General features: G+C 42.7%; 1 protein-coding gene across 1 annotated transcript in view; it reads left to right on the forward strand.

The window, feature by feature from the left end:
- pappaa (pregnancy-associated plasma protein A, pappalysin 1a) overlaps positions 1-19432 on the forward strand; it is an 87019-nt gene that overhangs the window by 2882 nt on the left and 64705 nt on the right. The window contains exons 2-7 of the mRNA XM_017460374.3: positions 3450-3742; positions 3998-4767; positions 11449-11594; positions 11949-12242; positions 13151-13343; positions 14958-15079. Coding sequence (XP_017315863.1) covers positions 3450-3742; positions 3998-4767; positions 11449-11594; positions 11949-12242; positions 13151-13343; positions 14958-15079 — 1818 coding nt within the window. The remainder of the gene's footprint in view (positions 1-3449; positions 3743-3997; positions 4768-11448; positions 11595-11948; positions 12243-13150; positions 13344-14957; positions 15080-19432) is intronic.

Below are 19432 nucleotides of genomic sequence, written 5' to 3' on the forward strand. Positions count from 1 at the left end.
AGCGGCGCACAGACACGGATAAGCCTTGTTCTATATAGAGTGGGAAAAATTCCTACATGACATTGGCAGTTTCTGAACAACCCCAGGCATTTTCATGGGAGCTCTGAGTCACGTTATCTGTCGTACTGTTTGTCCTTTACAGAGGAATCCAGATGAATTACACATCAGACATGTCGTGTAAAAGCATGCACTTGATCTTTGACTGGCATCCTGCCATGGATGCCATGGATGCCACTGGATGTCCGATGGGTGCTGCTTAAAAAATGCTTACTGCAAAATAAGTCTTTTCGATCTTTTCCCTGAGAGAAGCCGTGTATCGGTTTTCCCTCGGATGCTGTTGTTGTTTGTGATGTTCGGATCAGAACTGGTGCGGCATCGTCTTTCTGTTTCACCTGGATGTCTGATCCAAGAGGGTTTTTATTTACAGCACAAGCTAGATCAGATGGAATCAAGTGACCCTGCTTAAACCAGAGATACTGATGTGTTTGTTATAATGCTCATTCCAAAAATGGATCACAAAAAAGTGTTTGGAAAACATTAATCATTCTTCCGTACCGTCACATTTATAATTCAGGTTACATGCCACTTGAGTGCAAAACTACAGCTTCCTTATTATCCAGGTCCAGGCAGTGCTAACGCAGTGAGTCTTTCACACACACTTCGAACTGCACTCAATTCAGGACCTTGAACAGCGCTGAGGCGACGTTTGTGTGTCTACGGGAAAAAGAGAACGCTTTGGATCGGCTCATGATCATAATCTAGTCTAGTGTGATTACAGGACGTAGAGGTCCTTACACGAGAACCGGCCGTTGGAGGAGGCGAGGGCTCAGCGAACAACCTGAATTTTAAATCCTGTCAAAGTTGCTGAGAGACTTGGCACTGAAATTCATCTCTAATAGTTATGACGCAAAAGGGACATTGCGAGAACATCCCATGCCAAATAAAAGACAGTGAGAAAGAGAGATTGCCTAATCGGCACTTGCACAAGGCGGTTATAAATCTGCAGGAAAAGCAGATTTGTATCAAAGATGAATTCTAGGTGACCTGTTGTGTAATGTTCAGAGAAGTGATGTGTCACGTTTGGCTTTCTCCATAAGGGAAGCGAAAACGTTCAATAATTATTACGATTAAAAACGCCAGATTGACATTTTTCCTTCGTTATACATGCCTTGTATCTACGCTTATCGGTGTTCAGGTGTCCATTTGTTTCTGTTGATCGTTCTCGAATCTGATTGGTCAGAGGGTCCGATTGATTTTCTATAACAGCAGCTCTGACCTGTTATCGTCCAGCAGTTCGAATATGTTATCGTTTCTATACTAACAGCTCATTCACAGGACTTATATGGCAGAAGCTCCACATAAATGGATTAAAAAGTGCGCGATTGTTGATATGGTGAAGTGCATCACGACATGGGACGCAACAAAGAAAAGTCACAGGGGGTTTTTACTTTCACGCAGGTGAACGGGCAGATATGAAGCTCATGGCACAAAAGAAATAATATTTATTAATATGAACATCCATCCATATATTTTCTGTACTGCTTATCCTACACAGGGTTGCAGGGAGCCTGGAGCCTATCCCAGGCGACTTGGGGGCACAAGGCGGGGACAACCTTGGATGCCAACCCATCACAGGGCACAATTGCACACACTCACACACACCCATTCATACGATTTAGACGATGCCATCAATTTAGAGATGCCAATCAGCCCACAATGCATGAAAGAAAGGGGAACACCTCCTTCAAGGTTTGGCCATGCCCAGTTCTGTTTTAAATCTAAATCCAGATACGGATATTTGAAGTGATAATTCGATCCAGTTAGTGGCCTTGCATTACATCCCTAATATGTAAATGTCTCCACATGTACGTGTGTGTGTGTGTGTGTGTGTGTGTGTGTGTCTCAGACCTCGCTGCATGTTTTTGTCTGGGAAAATGTAAATGCTTTAGATTAATTGAGCTTGGCAGCCTTGTGACGTGTGTTTACATGAAGGACCCTACAGGTCTTTTAACACATCTTTTAGTCTGAGTGCTCACGCTGATAGATGACAGACTTTTCTCACCGTGTCATGGTGAACCTGTAACGTAATGTTTAGCAGCGCCGACCTTGGTGGTTGGCCCCTGACAATCTGAGAGCACTGGCTTGCTTGTTGTTGACCCGGAAAGAATGTTCTCACACAGGGTTCTTAAAACCCTGAGAGATGGCGAAAATCATAAACTGACTGAAGTGATGGATGTGGAAGGATATCACTGTTTTGACTCTCTGTCTCACACTGTCTCTGTGGGTATGTATGGTCGTTATATGATGCTGCAACTCCAAGGTTTGTGGTTTGATCTGGAACTCGATGAAGTGTCTTGCATGCTCTCACCATGGGTTTCATCTGGGTTCTCTGGTTTCCTCCCAGCAGTAGATGGAATTAATGACTCTAAATTTCCCCCAGATCTGAATGTGTGTGCATGGTTTCCTGTGATGGACTGGCGTCTTATCCAGGATATATTTGCATCTAGTATTCCTGGGATAGGCTCCAGATCCACTACTCTGACTAGGATAAGCAGTTCCTGAAGATAAATTTGGAGCACGAAAACAACCAGAATGTCTTGCCCTGTGGGCATGGTGGCTTATTGGCTAGCACATTTACCTTGCACTTCTGGGGTTGGGGGTTTGATTCCCACCTCTGTGCTCCCTGTGTGTGTGGAGTTCGCATGTTCTCCCCGAGCTTCGAGGGTTACCTCTGGGTATTCCAGTTTCCTCCCCCAGTCCAAAGACATGCGCTGTAGGCTGATTGGCATCTCTGAATTCTCTGCCGTGTGTGAGGGGACCCTGTGATGGAATGACACCCTGTCCAGAGATCCACCCTGTCCCCGACCTCGTGCTGCGAGTCCCCTCTGATAGGATCCAGGCTCCTGCGTGACCTTGTATAGGACAAGCTCTTAATGACAACTGACTTAAACCATCATAAACACTTTCAAAGGCTTATTCCATCAGGTATGAGTGACTCGGACATACCTGAAGTTTGAGCAACGAAGCTGTGAAGTCAGCTATCACATATGTCAGCTTAGAAATGCTCATAAGACAAGCTAATGTCACATAATTTAGGTGTTATGTCAACACTGACATCAGCAGTTTTTATGACAACCATCATGAGTTGGAATGAACTTCAATTTCACGTGTATGTTGTCTGACTGTTGTCATAAAGGGCTTATGTAGGTTCCATATAGGCCTATGAACACCACTCTTGAAGTAAGATGATATCTGGCAAGCTAACAACGCTCTCTTCACATTTATATATGTATATATATATATATATATATATATATATATATATCATCTTCACTAGCTATATGTTCTCAGTCCTGGAGATGTTTTCCGCTCTCTACATTGCAACATAGTTTGTGACCAGGATAGCATTAATGTCTGATTCTATGTCCTACTTATTTTCTCTCACACAGGCCTCTTTGATAAGTGTTTCTATGCCTCAAGTGACCGGGGATGGCTGCTGGGTATCAAGACAGTTAGTGAGCAAGGCAACCGAGACCCTCGCTTCTTCTTCTCTCTCAAGACGGATCGGGCACATAAGGTCACCTCTATCCACTCCAACACCCTTTACCTGCCTGGTCACTGGGCCCACGTGGCAGTCACGTACGATGGCATTTACATGAGACTGTTTGTGAATGGTGCTCAGACTGCTGTTAGCAGAGAACAGTCTGGAGATGTCTTCTGCTCTCTTACTAAGAAGTGTAAGGTAGGTCAATGACTTCTTCTCTTCTGGCCCTGTTTGTACTGAACAAAACTTGAACGAAGCATGAATCACTGACTGCTACGGGATTATTATTAGCAATTACAATGTAACCAATTAAATGTTATCCTCTATACCCTATGTTTTGTTCACTGTGGTATCTTTATCACCCCAGTCAATAGTTATAACAACATGCCTGACAAAGTGTTTTTGGCTTGAAAATATGAATGCACTGGAATCTAATCTAATCTGAATCCCAAGGTGTTGATGGTGGGCGGAAATGCCTTGAACCATAACTACCGAGGTTCTGTTGAGCGAGTGACTCTCTGGCGTCAAGCCCTCTCCCAGCGCCAAATCATAAAGGACATGCATGGCCACGAGGACTCTCACTATCAAGCAGACCTCATCATCCGGGAGAACTTTGAGCACCCCGAGCGCAAGTGGCTGGTGGTGAAGGATGGGAATTTCCCACGACCGGACGAAGGCCCTCGGGCTGGGCTGGCCTCTCTGGACACAACCCTAGAGCCGCCAGCCTGTGGTCAGACAGTGTGCGATAATGTGGAGGTTGTGCGCAACTACAACCACTTTTGGACCTTCCGGAGACCCAAGACGGTGCGCTACCGTGTGATCAACGTGTATGATGATGAGTACCGTAGGCCTACCGTGACTGATCAGCAGATCTTTCTGCAGCAACAGGAATTGAATGAAGCCTTCAGCATGTACAACATCACCTGGGAGCTGACGGTTCATAACATTAGCAACTCCACGCTGCGTTCCCGGTTAGTGCTAGCCAACTGCGATATCAGTAAGGTTGGCGATGAGGACTGCGATCCTGAGTGTAACCACACCCTGACCGGATTTGATGCCGGGTACTGCAAGCCCAGAGCTCGCTGTGCTGAGCACAAGCCAGGCAATGGTGTGTGCGATCTAGAATGCAACTGGGATAACTTTGCTTACGATAAAGATGACTGCTGTAACCCCAATATCACTGACGTCACCAAGACGTGCTTCAATCCTGCCTCACATTTAAGGTAAGCTCGAGGTGCAGATTCTGTCAAATTATACATTTCTTTTTTCCATGTCGTGTTCTAAAATAATTCACAATAAAGCACATTTTATGTTGATGTTGGATGTACCGGCATTGATCGGTACGTCTTTACTAAGAACTAGGACGGGATTGACGTCACTCTCCAGCGTATGGGAATTTTCTTGTGGTTTTAAATGTAATAGGTTTTGTAGAATCTTTCACTTGTGCCCTGAGTAACTTTTAGACACATGACAAGTGCAACTGAGCCAACTTGGCAAGTCATTTCCATAGCAGAAAAACCATCACCATCCTTGGCATTTCAAGTGGGACATAGCTGTGCTTTTGCATTCCACTGGAATACAGCTTTCTGGCTATTTCACAGGTTCATGAATCATCTTACACTCTGAGAGAAAGCCATATGCCTTGTTCAGAAACAAAATGCGACATAGACCCCCCCCCATTCTTCTATCGCCCCCATTTCTCCATGTTTACCATGTAGCAATGGTGACCATTATACCCTCATTCAATTACAGTTCACAGTAATCTGTCAGTACACACAGTCTGTTACTAATATTCCCAAAGTGCCAGCCATGTCTTCCTTCCAGCTCTCAGTAAAGATCTCAATGCATTTTTCCTCTGAGGAAGCCTGTGGTTGTTACCTATAATGCTAGCGTTTTTAAACGTTGACAAGAAAAGAAAAGAAAAAAAAAAGATTTCAAACCAGGAATACCCGAGGTCACTGGGGATAAAGCACATGATGTTTACAATTTCTTTTCAGCCGTCTGGTTTAACTTTGTCTAGATCTGAACTGGATCTCTGCAGCTGTTGCTGATATTGTAAAAACAGCCATCTTTAAAGCTACCATGTTCACCTTGCTTAAAGCTGGAAGATTTATGGCATGGAAGCAGAATTTAAGCAGAGGTAGAGCATGTACTACATTGTTGGTGGACAATCGGAACATCCAGGAACAACGTTGAGGAATGTCGAGAGAATATTAACAGAACACAGTTACAGTGCTAAGGCCTTATTCTGTATTCTGCAGTTTAATTCAGTTATTTTCCAAAATCAGCGTCTAGGATGCAATTAAGAGCGACTAGACATAGTCTGAAATTAGCCAAAATGAGCACAGCAAGCGACTGATTAAGTTTATCAAGAGAACAAGAGTGTTTTCTATTAGTTGCGTGAACCCAGTCCAGTCCAGACGATTGTCTCCACTTGCATTCCTTAAGTACTTCAAGTGACTCTGTGTGCGGGCTGCTAGGTGACATCAGACTTGAATAAAAGCACTTGTATTTTTCTGCCGAAACTTATCCCATTGCAATCATCAAGGGGTCATTTATCATCAGGCATCTGGTCTAGTTACAGAAATCAGCAGCTGGCAAAGGCCGAGCATGAGATTGAAATATTACGACGGATTGGATAAAGGTTGTTTCTTCGAGAGACGGTTTGAGAGGGTGCCAAGTTGCAGAGTGTGAGGAGGAGGAGGAAGAAGAGGAGGAACAACCGGAGTCGCAGAAAACGGGAGACGAACTCCTCGGCTGGCTGCTTGTTTTCTGTTGATCGTGGTACAGCCAGGGAGACAAACCGTAGGCAGTGCTGTAAACGTTCACCAACATTCCGAGTTAATTGTGGAATTCTGGACCAACATTGTGCTTCATGCATGCGGAAACAATGGATGATCTGGGGTTTATTTTTGCAGACTAGAGTCTGGTACCAGTTTGCTTGTTTAGGAATCTGGCTAGAAGGAAGGAGAGAGAGAAAGAGAGAGAGAGAGAGAGAGAGATGAGGCTAGGAGATTCTCAGACTTAGTATTCAAGTATAGCATTGAAAAATACAAATGGTGCCTGCTTTATGTTTTTTTTTTTTTTTTGGACATTTCTTCACTTGCGTCAGGATCAGGAGATGCTTAGTTGTCTGTCTTTTTGACTTGACGTCTTTGGTACTCCACAGTACACACATTGCAGTGCTGCTACTTCTGTGCAGTAGCCAAATGCACCGTATTTATTTACCGTAAGAAAAATGTCTGCCATGGCTCGGTTCCCGGAGAGATTACTCACAGGTGAAAGGTGAAAATACCTGAGCCATATCCTATGTTCCATTCTGTCACATTAATAGATTAATTAAATAGTTTCAGAGAGTGTATCGACCTTTCTGCTGGCTCCTGACATATAACGTGTACCCCATGTCATCTGAACCCTAAGTCCTAAAGTCTGTAAAGACATAAACGGATATTAACAGCTTTGCCTTAATGGACGTCTTTGGCATAACAGCGACCACTTTAAATGCACGACACCCTTGTAAAAACATCTCTGAAGCTGCCACACACACACACAACATAAACAGACCTCCTGCAAACTACGTGCACAATGCTTTATGGGTCTGTTTTTTGTTTTTAAGAATTTATAAGAATAAAAGACAGAAAAGATTCGGCCTTCATGGACGTCCATCATCTGGATTGATTCTTGGGCGAATTATATTTACGCGCCCTTGCAAAACGGAGATGGTACTCCTTTAGATGGAGACGGGTTTGCAGCTGTCTGCAGAACATTTTCATCAGTCCGCTATGGGGAATTCAAGAACTAATATTCTACCCAGGTTGGATTGAATTTGAATTATTCCATCATTGGAATTACTCCTGGAAACTCTAGCACCCACCGAAATTTCTTCTACACGTCGAAAAAAGAAAAAAAGAAAAAAAGGAGAAAAGTCTGGTTTTAGATTCTTGGCTTTGAGTTGTAGACTCTTGTAGACCTGGTGGTGGGGTCACCACAGACCAGATTAGGATCTTGGATTAGGGAACCAGAATGTTCAACCATCAAATACATTCGCCATGAATGAAAATAAGAAAAATTAGCACGTTTCGAGTTCTGCTGAATGAGTAATAAGGAATGTAGAAAATTTTTTGGACCAAATTGGTCTGTTTTCGTTGTTCTGCTCTGGTTCTTGATGATTCATATAAAACAGCCCAGCGCAAGAGAAATTCTCCCCCAACTTACCCCCATTAATTATCCAACAGAACACTGGGAACACTACTTGGTGTGTGTCCATATTTGGTATAGTACAGTGCATCTGGTATGTACAATGCATCCACGCGTAAACTCGAGCAATGTTTGTTTGCTTTCCGACCATATCTCAGGAAATGAAACAAATATACATCTTCAAAAAAAAAGGAAAGTCAGTGCGGTTAGATTTTGCTTGATTTCATTAAGAATGCAGAACAAGTGTGAATGCGAATACCCGGTTTTGACTCGATTTGTTTGGAATAGATCTTTGAAAGTAACATGGGGTGGTGCGTATGTGATAGGATTCTTTGAAAATCGCATAACCTCCACAAAATGACTTCACGAGATCTTTACATCCGCTACATCAAAGTTATCCATTGAAGAATTGCAGCTGTTACACTACGTGCTCTAAGTGTACTAGTTTTTATTAATGGCTATTCTCAAGTAGGCCCTCTTGGCTTTGTGTTTGTGTTTGTTCCAGCCATGTCAATATTTGCCGCACATTTATTCAGGCGCAATTACCGAACCACTCGTTGCGGAGAATCCCCTACTCCCTCGGTGCGTGGCTCACATTTAGGATCGGCTCGGGTCGCTTGTAAACCCAAACGAGGTGGTACTAAAAAAAGTACCAGCTACTATCCAGAGTGGAAAACCCCCAAAAAGCGAGCAGAGTCTAGTCGAGTTGAGCCCTACGGTGCAGTGGGAAAGTGCCATAAGGGTTGAGGGATCATCCCTGGATGCAGGTCACACCACAGACATCAGGCTGGAGTTCTGAGAAAATCAGTATATTAAGCGGTACTGAGCCTTGGAGTAGAGCAAATGTTCCTCTGAATCAAGAGCAGCCAGTTAAGGTGGCTCGGACATCTTAAAAGGATCCTGGTCGGTTCCTGCTTCAGCTGTATCAGGCCGTCCCACTTGTCGGAGACCCCAGGGTAGACCATGAACCCGCTGGAGTGATTATATTTCAAAGTTGGCTTGGGAATGTCTGTGGATCCCCCAGGAGGAGCCTGGAATCTGTAGCATGGGGATAGAAAAGAAACTGAATGAACAGAAAAAATGTTGTGGAAGAAAGTCTCGAGTGTATGAATGAGGGAATGAATCTATCCGCATGGTGTCCTTAGATGGACTAGCATCCCATTCAGGGTATATTTCATCCAGTGCAGTCTCCGGATCGACCACGTCCCTGATCGTACTGAAGACGAATGAAGAAAACCTTAAGACACTAAAGCTCTAAATCTATTGTCTTTAGATATTCCCTATCTAGAACCCTAAAAGGTCTGTCGGTTTTTCCCATTGGGGACAAATTTAAATTCCTATAACAGAGCGTAAAAAGGAAAAGCTTTTAAAGAAGTAAAACTTCTTTAGAAAACAAGATCCAATTTCTTCCCAAGAGTCTAAAGCCTGCCACATTTTGCCTTCAAATAAAAGAACACTGATTTTTTTTTTGTGTGTCTGCAATGTTTATAGCAATTCCAGTGCATATTGCCTAATAGATCTAAGATAGGATGTGACTGAACCGTCAACAGATACTCCCAGAAAGTCGTAATTGAATTGCCAATAAGCTCTCTCCACATACAAACCTGGAGACCTTACATAAACATTTTCTAAAGAAATTACGACATTCCTGTTGTTATTAAGATAAGCAAACTTTACATCATTTCTTGGAAATAAGCCAAGGCCTGATGGAGCACTGAGCACACGTCTGCTTTGCTTCAGCAAGTCCATTCACCTGTCCTGAACATCTAACTCTCTCTCCATCAACAAAAAGCGTAATAATAGGACAGGCCCAGAACGGTACTATCCATCATTCGATATCTTTTTCGGCAGTGCCCCTAGCACGTCACTCGACAGGTGAGAGCTGTCATAGGAATTTGTATGTATATTTGAAATATCTTTCATAATGAACTCCAGGAATTCTTCTCCGTCTCTGACACACAGATGGTTGCGATGTGTCGGGAGCGCAATTAAAATGCTGTAGTTAAACAGCTGTACATCTGGTCCATATTGGTGTGCTGTAGCTAAGCTAACTGTCTGCCATTTCTCCTTTAGAAGGATGACAGACGATTTATCGAGCTGCTGTCACGGCATAAACCACGTTTCTTTACTCCAACCTAATTACGTAACATAGCTCTGAGGGTTGAAATTTTTTTAAATTCTTTTTTTTTTTTTTTAAATAAATACTTCTTGTATTATCTCGCACGTGTTTTGTAATCGCAGTATAACTAATGTATCATGAGGCACTAGGACAATTAAACATACCTCCATGTGATGTTTGGACACTCTTCCACAGCTGGAGTGTGTCATCCCAGTGTGTGGTCTTCATTTAGACTAGCTGTCTGGGAGCACCCGTTAATGTCAAGCAAACATGTCATTGGTTTTTATTTCTTGCTGCGAGTTGTCAGTCACGTTTGCTGCATGTGGTTATGTTTTTTTTTTTTGTTTTTTTTTTTTAATCTTTACAGTAATGCAGTTTGATGCAGCCTGATAGCTGGAACCCTGCCAGGGCCTTGCACAACGCTGTCCTTGTTTATCAGAGTGTCACTGGTGGCCCGTTTCCCATTTCCATGACGGTTTAAAATGACTTGATGCCTCAAAACAAATGTTTGCTTAATATATAAATGGTAATATATAAAGTCGGATCGCTAGGCGTATAGCTAGTGATTAGGCTTCCGGACATGGAAAACTGGCGAGAAATGAATGAGCAAATTCCAAATGTTGCACAGAACTGCTTCAGATGTAATGCATCTCTGTCCTAAAATGACGTCATATACGGTGATTAAATAGTATAACAAAAAAATATCTCTAAAGGCATCTCTAAAGCGGACACTTTTGGGTGCAGTCTTAGTTTCAGGAGTCCCTTAAAACTTGTTTTTATTATCAGGTGAGATATAAATGTCATTGTAAATCAGGAGATCGTATTAAACCCCTGATAGGCAAGTGTTACATCATAACATGTAAAACCCAATCATGTTCTAGTATGCAAATGAAGGCCATGCAGCTTCACGCTTACCAGAGGAAGGTCTTTGGGGTGGAGGGATCATTATGTCCAGCTACTGTAACTTTAAGAGTTTTAGGTACACTTAAATTCAACCCCAAAACGAAGACTTTCCTGCCATGGAAAACTTTCAAAAAGTTACAGCTTTACCTTTGGCGGTTACAACTTGCTGACACTGGAGACTCCTTCCATAAATGTTACATAAACGTCTCCTCACAGACAAACGAACATAAACGAAACCTAACTGAACATGTCTAACAGTTTATTCCAACAATGAGCTGCTTTTGTACATTTTTTTTTGTCTTGACTTGTCATAACACCTGAGTCAGGTGACGGATTGTTGTTGGCAAACGTTTGTTATGGCATTACGACACTTTGCAGGCTGAATTACAAATGACATGATAGCGGCATTTATAGTTTGGAGAAAACACACATAACTCAGTATATTGTCTATCAAAGCCTTCACTATTTCACAGCGTTATAAGCAGGCATTCATGTTGCTGTTGATTTCATTACACTGTAATATCGGTCGTAATACAACCTTATGGCAGCTTGACATCAGTTTTGACAAAACGGATGAAACAAGCCTTTACGCATGTGTAGCCATATGAACGCGGCCCTTAAGCAAAGTGCTCCACCAATAAAAGTGAACCACACACTGTATGTCTATATGTGTTTGCAAACACAGGGCCTACCTGGATGTGAAGGAGTTGAAAGACATCCTCAAAGTAGATGGCTCTACGCACCTTAACATCTTCTTTGCCAATTCCACTAATGAGGACCTGGCTGGAGTGGCCACCTGGCCGTGGGACAAGGAGGCCCTGACCCATCTCGGTAATAAAGTGTATTTAATTTCCACTAGATTAAGAACAAATGAGCTCCTGCTTTGATCTGTTCCTGATTGAGTGTCTAGCTGGCGCTATTATTGGTATAACTGCATCTCGGAGGCTCTGTTTCATTTCTTATGGACCCCCCAATGCGTCCAGTGTTTAAATTGTACTTTTAAATTGTACACAGCTGACTCACTTCATCATCTGATTTTGAGTAAATGAGTCGTAGGTGCCAGCGCTTTGTTTGAACTTTTCACTCCTTTTCAAGGTTCCAAAAAAGGAAACCCAAACGCAGATTGGTAAATACTGCTTTAATTAATTCCAGCTTCCTTAATACGTGCTTTCATCGTTCTTCCAGGAGGAATAGTGTTAAATCCGTCTTTCTACGGCACGTTCGGCCACACTCACACCATGATCCATGAAATCGGCCACAGCCTGGGCTTGTACCACGTCTTCAGAGGCATTTCAGAGATCGAGTCCTGCAACGATGCCTGTTTGGAGATGGAGCCTTCGCTGGAAACAGGAGACTTGTGTGCCGACACGAACCCAACGCCAAAATACAAGCACTGTCGAGACCCTGAGCCTGGAAATGAGACGTGTGGCTGTAGCAACTTTATCCACACGCCTTTCAATAATTACATGAGTTACGCAGGTATGAATACACACACGTTAGTGTCCCCACGCATTTGCATATTAATGAGCCTGTGATGTTATGCAACAAGAGACAGAACATTAGAAGGGTATAGCTGTGCTATATTTACCCACAGTAACGTTTATTCCTCTCAAATAATATTTGGCTCAATTTCAGTTCTTCGGAAAACTTTTATCGTACAATCTACATGGTGCACCGTATGTCCAATAGAATGGGTTTAAAAAAATACAAACAATAAACTCTCACTCTCAAAAAATATTGGAAAACTGAGACATTATATTATATTATATTATATTATATTATATTATATTATATTATATTATGTAGAAGTACAGTATGCCATAAATTACGTTTTTATTTCAAAAATCAACGACCATGTGTCGTTGCTACAGTGACATTTAATGTTGCGAAAATTCCATGAAACAAGTTAGCTCCCGTCATTGTTTACTTTATATTAGCGGTGTCCCATTTTGACAAAAATATACAAATAAATAAATAAACCTGCATGTTGTTACAGAGAAACTGCAAAGATTGTTATGTGCTGGAAAACGTAATATTCCAGCTTTACATCTGACACTGGAGACTCCTTCTATAAACGTTAAATAAATGTCTCTTTACAGACAAAAAAAACGACCATATTTACGATTACACTCTTTTTTTTGTGTGTTAAATAACACGTTTTCGCCAGTTACTATAGAAACCGTCATGCATTAGAATGAGAGTATTAATATAAACCTGCGATTTGCAGCTGCACTGTTGTCAGAGCTGCTGTTATAGAATATAATGTAACCTTCAGTTGTGTATTTTCTTGACATTCTATACACTGACCTCACAAAATGATTCCATTCAGTGGTTGATATATTTCACACAGTTCATCCAATTGTCTTTTTTTTTTCGGGTCCCTACAGATGACACCTGCACTGATTCGTTTACCGAAAACCAAGTGGCTCGCATGCATTGCTACTTGGACTTGGTTTATCAGACATGGCAGCCCAACTACAAGCCCCCTCCTGTCCCGATGGCACCCCGTGTGGTGGAACAACGTCAGGACTCCATCGCTGTAGAGTGGTTCCCTCCAATCACGGGCCACTTCTATGACAGGTGAACTGAGGTTGCAGAGAGAGGCCTTGGGGAAGGTCTGTCTATTTCTGGTCTGAGTTATACTGTATTTTTAGGGATGGTGAGACACATATGGATATGACGTGCTCTTGAGGATCAGGTGTGTTGACATTCGATATGTCTGGAGCACCCCTGGGGGAGGGCACATGTCCTTTCATGCCCTGTTGATCATGGAGCAAAATGGAAATTGAAATTGTAACATTTCTGAGTGGAGACTGTCTACCCCACCCCACCCCCCCAACACCATTTGACCATTTTCAATAGCTCACATGTGTTATGGATTAAAAGCCCTGTTTATGATCTAGTGATTAATTTAGTGTCATTACAGGACTTACCAAAAACATCTCGCTGACCCCGAGACGGCATTTTCCTCATTTTCATTAGATGATTCAGTCCTGTGTGACTTTGTTGAGTCACTCAATTGTTTTGCTCAACTTTCTGGTAGTTTATTAGCATTTATTAGCAACGCATTCATGAGGATAAGTTTCGGATAACGTTACGTGTGACAGGTGTAATTCACTGACACGAGCTTAGGGGAAGCCCCTCAGGAACATGTCGAGGCATGCCGTGAGTTTGGTTGCTCAATCTGTGCACTGTCTGTTTATGTCTTTGTGTGTGTGTGTGTGTGTGTGTGAGTGTGAGAGAGAGAGAGCGAGAGAGCGAGAGAGAGAGTCTAAGCCTGAAAGCCGCCTGGTTTCCAAGCACCAAGAAGTTATGCTGATCCTGTTCAGACGTCTTCAGTGACTCATAAAAGTGAAATCAGAGAATTACGAACATCTGAATGTTCACAGGGCAAGCGCCCCATGTGACTCATCATTTACAACAATGTTTAAAAAATAAAAAATAAAAAGTGCAAAAAAGACGTTTAGCTTGGGTTACCATTCACATTCTGGAAAGAAAAAAAGAACTGTCAGTAAACAGAGCCCAGGATAGAGGCTGCCTCATAATAATGGTAATACTACTACTACTACTACTAATAATAATAATAATTAGGGATGCATTGACCAATCCGATGCAGCGCTCTTTTACTCGTACTCATAAAAAAAGATGCTCTGATATCAGTACTATGGGATAATATGTGACATAGTAAGCCTAGTGTACAAATTTCACGCTAATGAACTCAAAAAGACAGCGATCTGGACGTATTTGACGATGAATGATGACTGCAAACTGTGAAAATATCAAGAGAAAGAACCACAGCATGTTCTACTTCGTGTAAAGTATCTTTACTAGACAGTGTGAGGACGGGGGACCTGAGCGCACAGAGCAGTAACAGCAAGCGTGGTCTTTAAAAACGAGCACTTCACTTCTGCGAGCACTGAGCACTGAGATACAGTATGTGTGCCTCTTCTTCGATTCATGGCACCTTAAACTCATCTTTAATGACCATGCATCATCACGACGTTGCTGTCCTGAGAGTTCCTTGCTCTCTATTACAGATACTGTTTACACAATAACATCTTAAACATAAGACTGATTTTATTTATTTATTTATTTATTTATTTATTTATTTATTTATTTATCAATGCATCCATAATAGGAATTATATTGGACTATATCTAAGTTGGGTCTCCTTCCTGTCTGTTGATTTCCTAGAGAAGTGGGATCAGTGTGTGATAAATGTGCCGAAGGCCGAGTTTTTCTCCAGTACGCTTCCAACTCCTGGTCTCCACGTCCCTGCTTGCCTTCTGGACACTGGAGCCCACGAGAAGCTGAAGGTAAGACCACGGAGCCCTGTGATTTTGCCTTACACACTCTTACACCTCTGCCGTTGAACTCTAGATTCTGATCGATTCGTTTCCTATAACGAGCGGGGATCTTGTTCGTACAGTCTGGAAAGCAACAGTCGCAAAGGGACTAATAAAAACCGCACAGCTTGCAGTCAGAGGTAAAGCCGTGAAATTTCCTGACACGGGACGGACGAGTTTACTTTTTGTTGTTTCTTGGTAACAAGATGCAAATTTTGCCTTATTAAGTCCAATAGAAGAGAAGAGACTAGGATGGGGGAACGATATTTGACATACGTCTGCTAGAATGTGGACTTGAAGCCACACCCACTTAAGGTTTAAATACGGATACAGACATGGCGATTTGGGGCAGTAAACAGATACAGGTAATGTCATTGCTTTAAACCCCTAATGCACAGGTTTATTAGAGCCTAATCAGCAAATGCACGATGAACCGTGTTCCAAATAAACGGCGCATTCGGCAGAACCTAGCTCGTCTTCCTGAGAGCCTGACGCATTGTGGGCTTTATGAATATGTCATCAATGCACTATGAAGCCAGACGTCTCTTAAACCCCATACCCGTCACCCTCCTGCTCGCCTTCTCAATACGCCTCTGATCCTCCACTCCAGCTAGACCAAGGGCTGTATGAAAAGATGAAATCAGCAACCTACCTAAAGTAGGCTGCCTTCTTTTCTCTTACCCCCCCACCCCCCCCCACCCCCCCCGCCCCCTCCTCTCTCTTGCTATGTGTTACTTCACTCGCTCTCCGAACAACTGTGGAGAGAACAGTTTGGGCAAGGAGGTGGAATTTGGCTTTTATAAATAGTCTGCACAGCTGTGCTGCCACAGAACTCTTCGACAGCTGCTTTATTAATTATTGTTTGTGAGCACAGCTGGCATAAAAACAGTGATGTGTCAGTTTGTCAGAATTGCGTCTGGGAGGAATGCTCTTTACTCTGCAGATCAATGTGTGTGTTTTTTTTTTCCCCCTCTGGGATTTGAAAACATGCAAAGGGTATACGTGCCGAATCCTAGGCTGCCTCGTAACTATGGGGGGCCTCTAACTATTGAAAGATTTAAAGTTTAGACAGAGCGGGGACCTTTGAGTAGAGAAACACATTTCCTTGCCATCACTCTTGAATCCTGCCCTCGGGGAATATTTAGTCATTAGGTTCGATGTTAGGACCCATTCTGATTGGTATCGCTTTGAGAAAGCATGTTTCATGCTATCTCGTTTGGAGGCCATGATAATTACCACTGATTGATGGATGTAGGTCGGGACATCCTTGGTTTCCATGCAATTGGATCATTTCCTCAAACGATCCATAGATGGAGATAGACTGCAATTCTCTTTCGGACCCCCGGCTCTTTCGGCCTGCGTCCTCATTCATAACAGTGTTTTGCAGAAACATGTCCAGACTTGCCACTGTAGCTGTGTATAAATGCTTCCCTGTTTTCTGTCTTGGAATGGTTTCCTGCAAATGGTGGGCTCCCCCTTAGAGCGCCCCTCTTACGTGTGTGTGTGTGTGTGTGAGCATGTCTATGTGTGTGTGTGTGTGTGTGTGTGTGTTTCTGCTCGTTCACGAACCCTGAAACCCCTCTTGCAGCTGCTTGGACCTGTTTTTGTTTGTGCCTTGTATTTCTTGGCCAATGACAACTTTGCAACATGCCACCTTTCCACAAACGCCCTCCTCTTCTGCCTCACAGCCCCGTGCTGAGCTGGCATGGGTGGCACAGACGCAATCCTCATGCACCCGCTTCACCTGTCAGCCATGTCCTCATACCACCTCACCGCCTTCCCACCCTTGGACCATCGTGGTCAACTGGGAGCACTCCTCTCATAAATCTTTACAGCTGGGAATATTGTGGCTGACTAAAGTGAAAAAGTAGTAGAGTACGAGTGTGGGAATTATCTAGGAAAAAAAAAACAAAAAAACAACCCTGTGGATTCTGGAAACCATGCCGAAACCAGCCAGGGTAGTTAAGGCCACTGCAAAGTGCATGCGGTTTGTGACATCCACATGAGACGACGCAAGACTAGCGCCGATTCAAACCAGGGGACTTTTACCGAGGAGACTGGACTATAGGAGACTTCCAGGAAAAAAAAACATATGGAAAAGTCGCTCCTTAAAAACGAGCCCGACTAATGGAACCTGTATCCGGACATTGTATAAATCACCCAGCCTGCTTTGAACGTCAGAGAACAAGGTGGCTAGTAATGTGTGCCATGCGTACACATGCTTCAACTAACACTCTACAGGTTTAAGTTTGAAACCTCACACTTTCTCTCCCAGCTCTTCTGTGCAATTCCGAACTGTTGCGGTTCGTTAAAACGCGACGCTATCCGTACTCGTGCAGACGTCTTTGTAGCGTCGAACAGATTTCACTCCGATTTCACAATTTGTGCTTGAATAAAATGCTCACATTCATAAGCATGTTATAAAGCACTTCTGGAGGGTTTATAAAAAGGCTTATGTACAAAAAAAAAACAAAAACAAAATAGTAGGTCATTTGCTTTTAATAGCTCTAGAAAGTATCCGTTAATTACTGTCATTTAGTTGACATAGGGGCTTTCTTAAATAATGCAGTCTTTGATGCTTTACATACTTTATAACAGTGTATATACATGCTACATAACAGTGTTATGAATGCATAACTGATGACCACTTTGATGACATGAAAGATCATTCACTTGGTAGCTTATATAAGCTGAGGAATTATGCATAGTGCTTAATAACTAGTGTAGAAATGCTAAACGAACACTCGTGAATAGGTCCGGCATGACATTAGGTGACGTAGGGGTGTTATAAGGCTGCTTCTTGATGGTTCTTACAAAAATGTAAGAACACAAAGCGGACACTTCATATGTCACGAGTCTTTATGAATGTTAATGCTCTTAATAACGAGATCTACCGTCATGTAGCACGCGGAAAAAATAAATAAATGAATAAATAAATAAATGAAAGTACACCAATCTCAATTAAGACTCGTCAAATTTAGGATAATCGAAGAATCCTGTCTTTTCTTACACCGAAGAACAAATTGACCTCAAGGGTTTTGAAATAAGCCGTATATAAATCCTCGAGTGCTTTATTAAATGCTTACGAATGCGTTATAGTGCGTTACAGACTTCAGGGCGGAGAATGAATCGTATTTCCCAGTCGATTCAATCAAACACTGTGTTCAAACAAAACAGCACTGTGTTATAAAAGGTTACGAAGGCCCATTGTAGGAGCCTTTCGAATCAAGTGTCACCTCAAAATCCCAGTTGTTTAGAATTCAACCCCTGAACCAGCACTTACGCTTGCCTTCCAGAAACGTCAAGTTTTGAAAGCAGTTGTATAAATAAATCGATTTGACGACTCTGGGCATGAAGGTCAGACTGAGACAGTGAGTCAGTGTACCAGCTGTTACATCAGCACCAGGTTGGTCTACGGATTCTAGGAAACGAGAGGCCACCAGCTCTCCCTGAGTGCAGCGTACGTGCTCTAGAGCACTATTCATCCCCTCGTTATTTAGTCATTCAAATACCGTCCAGCCGTCGCTTCTCCTAGCATCGTCCTATTCCCACATGATACACGGAGGTCGGTGTGAACAGACGAACGCTCAACCTTCAATTCACTGCAATTAAGCTGGACGCCATCCAACTGTGGTTTCCCCACTTCGTTTTTCCCTCGAACGAGCACTGTCCTAGACAAGCTTGTGGCCCCGTGGGATTAGCTAATCAAGTGAAAATGCGAGGCACTGATTCAGGGAGGAATTCGCAGGTCACCTGGAAAATGGGGTCTACTGCTGCAAAAGCAAGCGGACCTAAACTTGAAACGCCTCAAGGACCGAGCGATTAGTCCACTTTGGAGCAATTTGCATAATAAATGACACTCATCCGTCTTATGAAACGACGACCCACCGATTACAGTTATTACAATATTATGTTTGTAAATGCTTCAATAGGAAAATACACCATCACACACACACACACACACACACAAAGTGAAAGATTCCTGGTCAAAGTTCTCTCATAGTGTCCCAGCATCAATCTTTTATTATTATTATTATTATTATTATTATTATTATTATTATTATTATTATTATTATATATTCTGCGCTTTACTATATTGCTCTTTGCTGGCCACACACATGCTTAAAATAATAAAAGTGTCGAAGATGTGGCCTGGAAAGCCAATTCAGTGCGCAGTTGATTAAACACTGGAATTTTGTGCGCTACCCAGAAATGAGGTTAGCAAATGGGTTCCGCTGTTGCCAGCTTGGATTTGCACAAAGGAAAAGCATCAGCGTCTACCGTTCTCGCCCTTCTCCCTCGCGCCATTCGATGAAGGCTAGT

The sequence above is a fragment of the Ictalurus punctatus genome, chromosome 28, assembly GCF_001660625.3.
Source record: "Ictalurus punctatus breed USDA103 chromosome 28, Coco_2.0, whole genome shotgun sequence".
NCBI classification, from domain to species: Eukaryota; Metazoa; Chordata; class Actinopteri; order Siluriformes; family Ictaluridae; genus Ictalurus; species Ictalurus punctatus.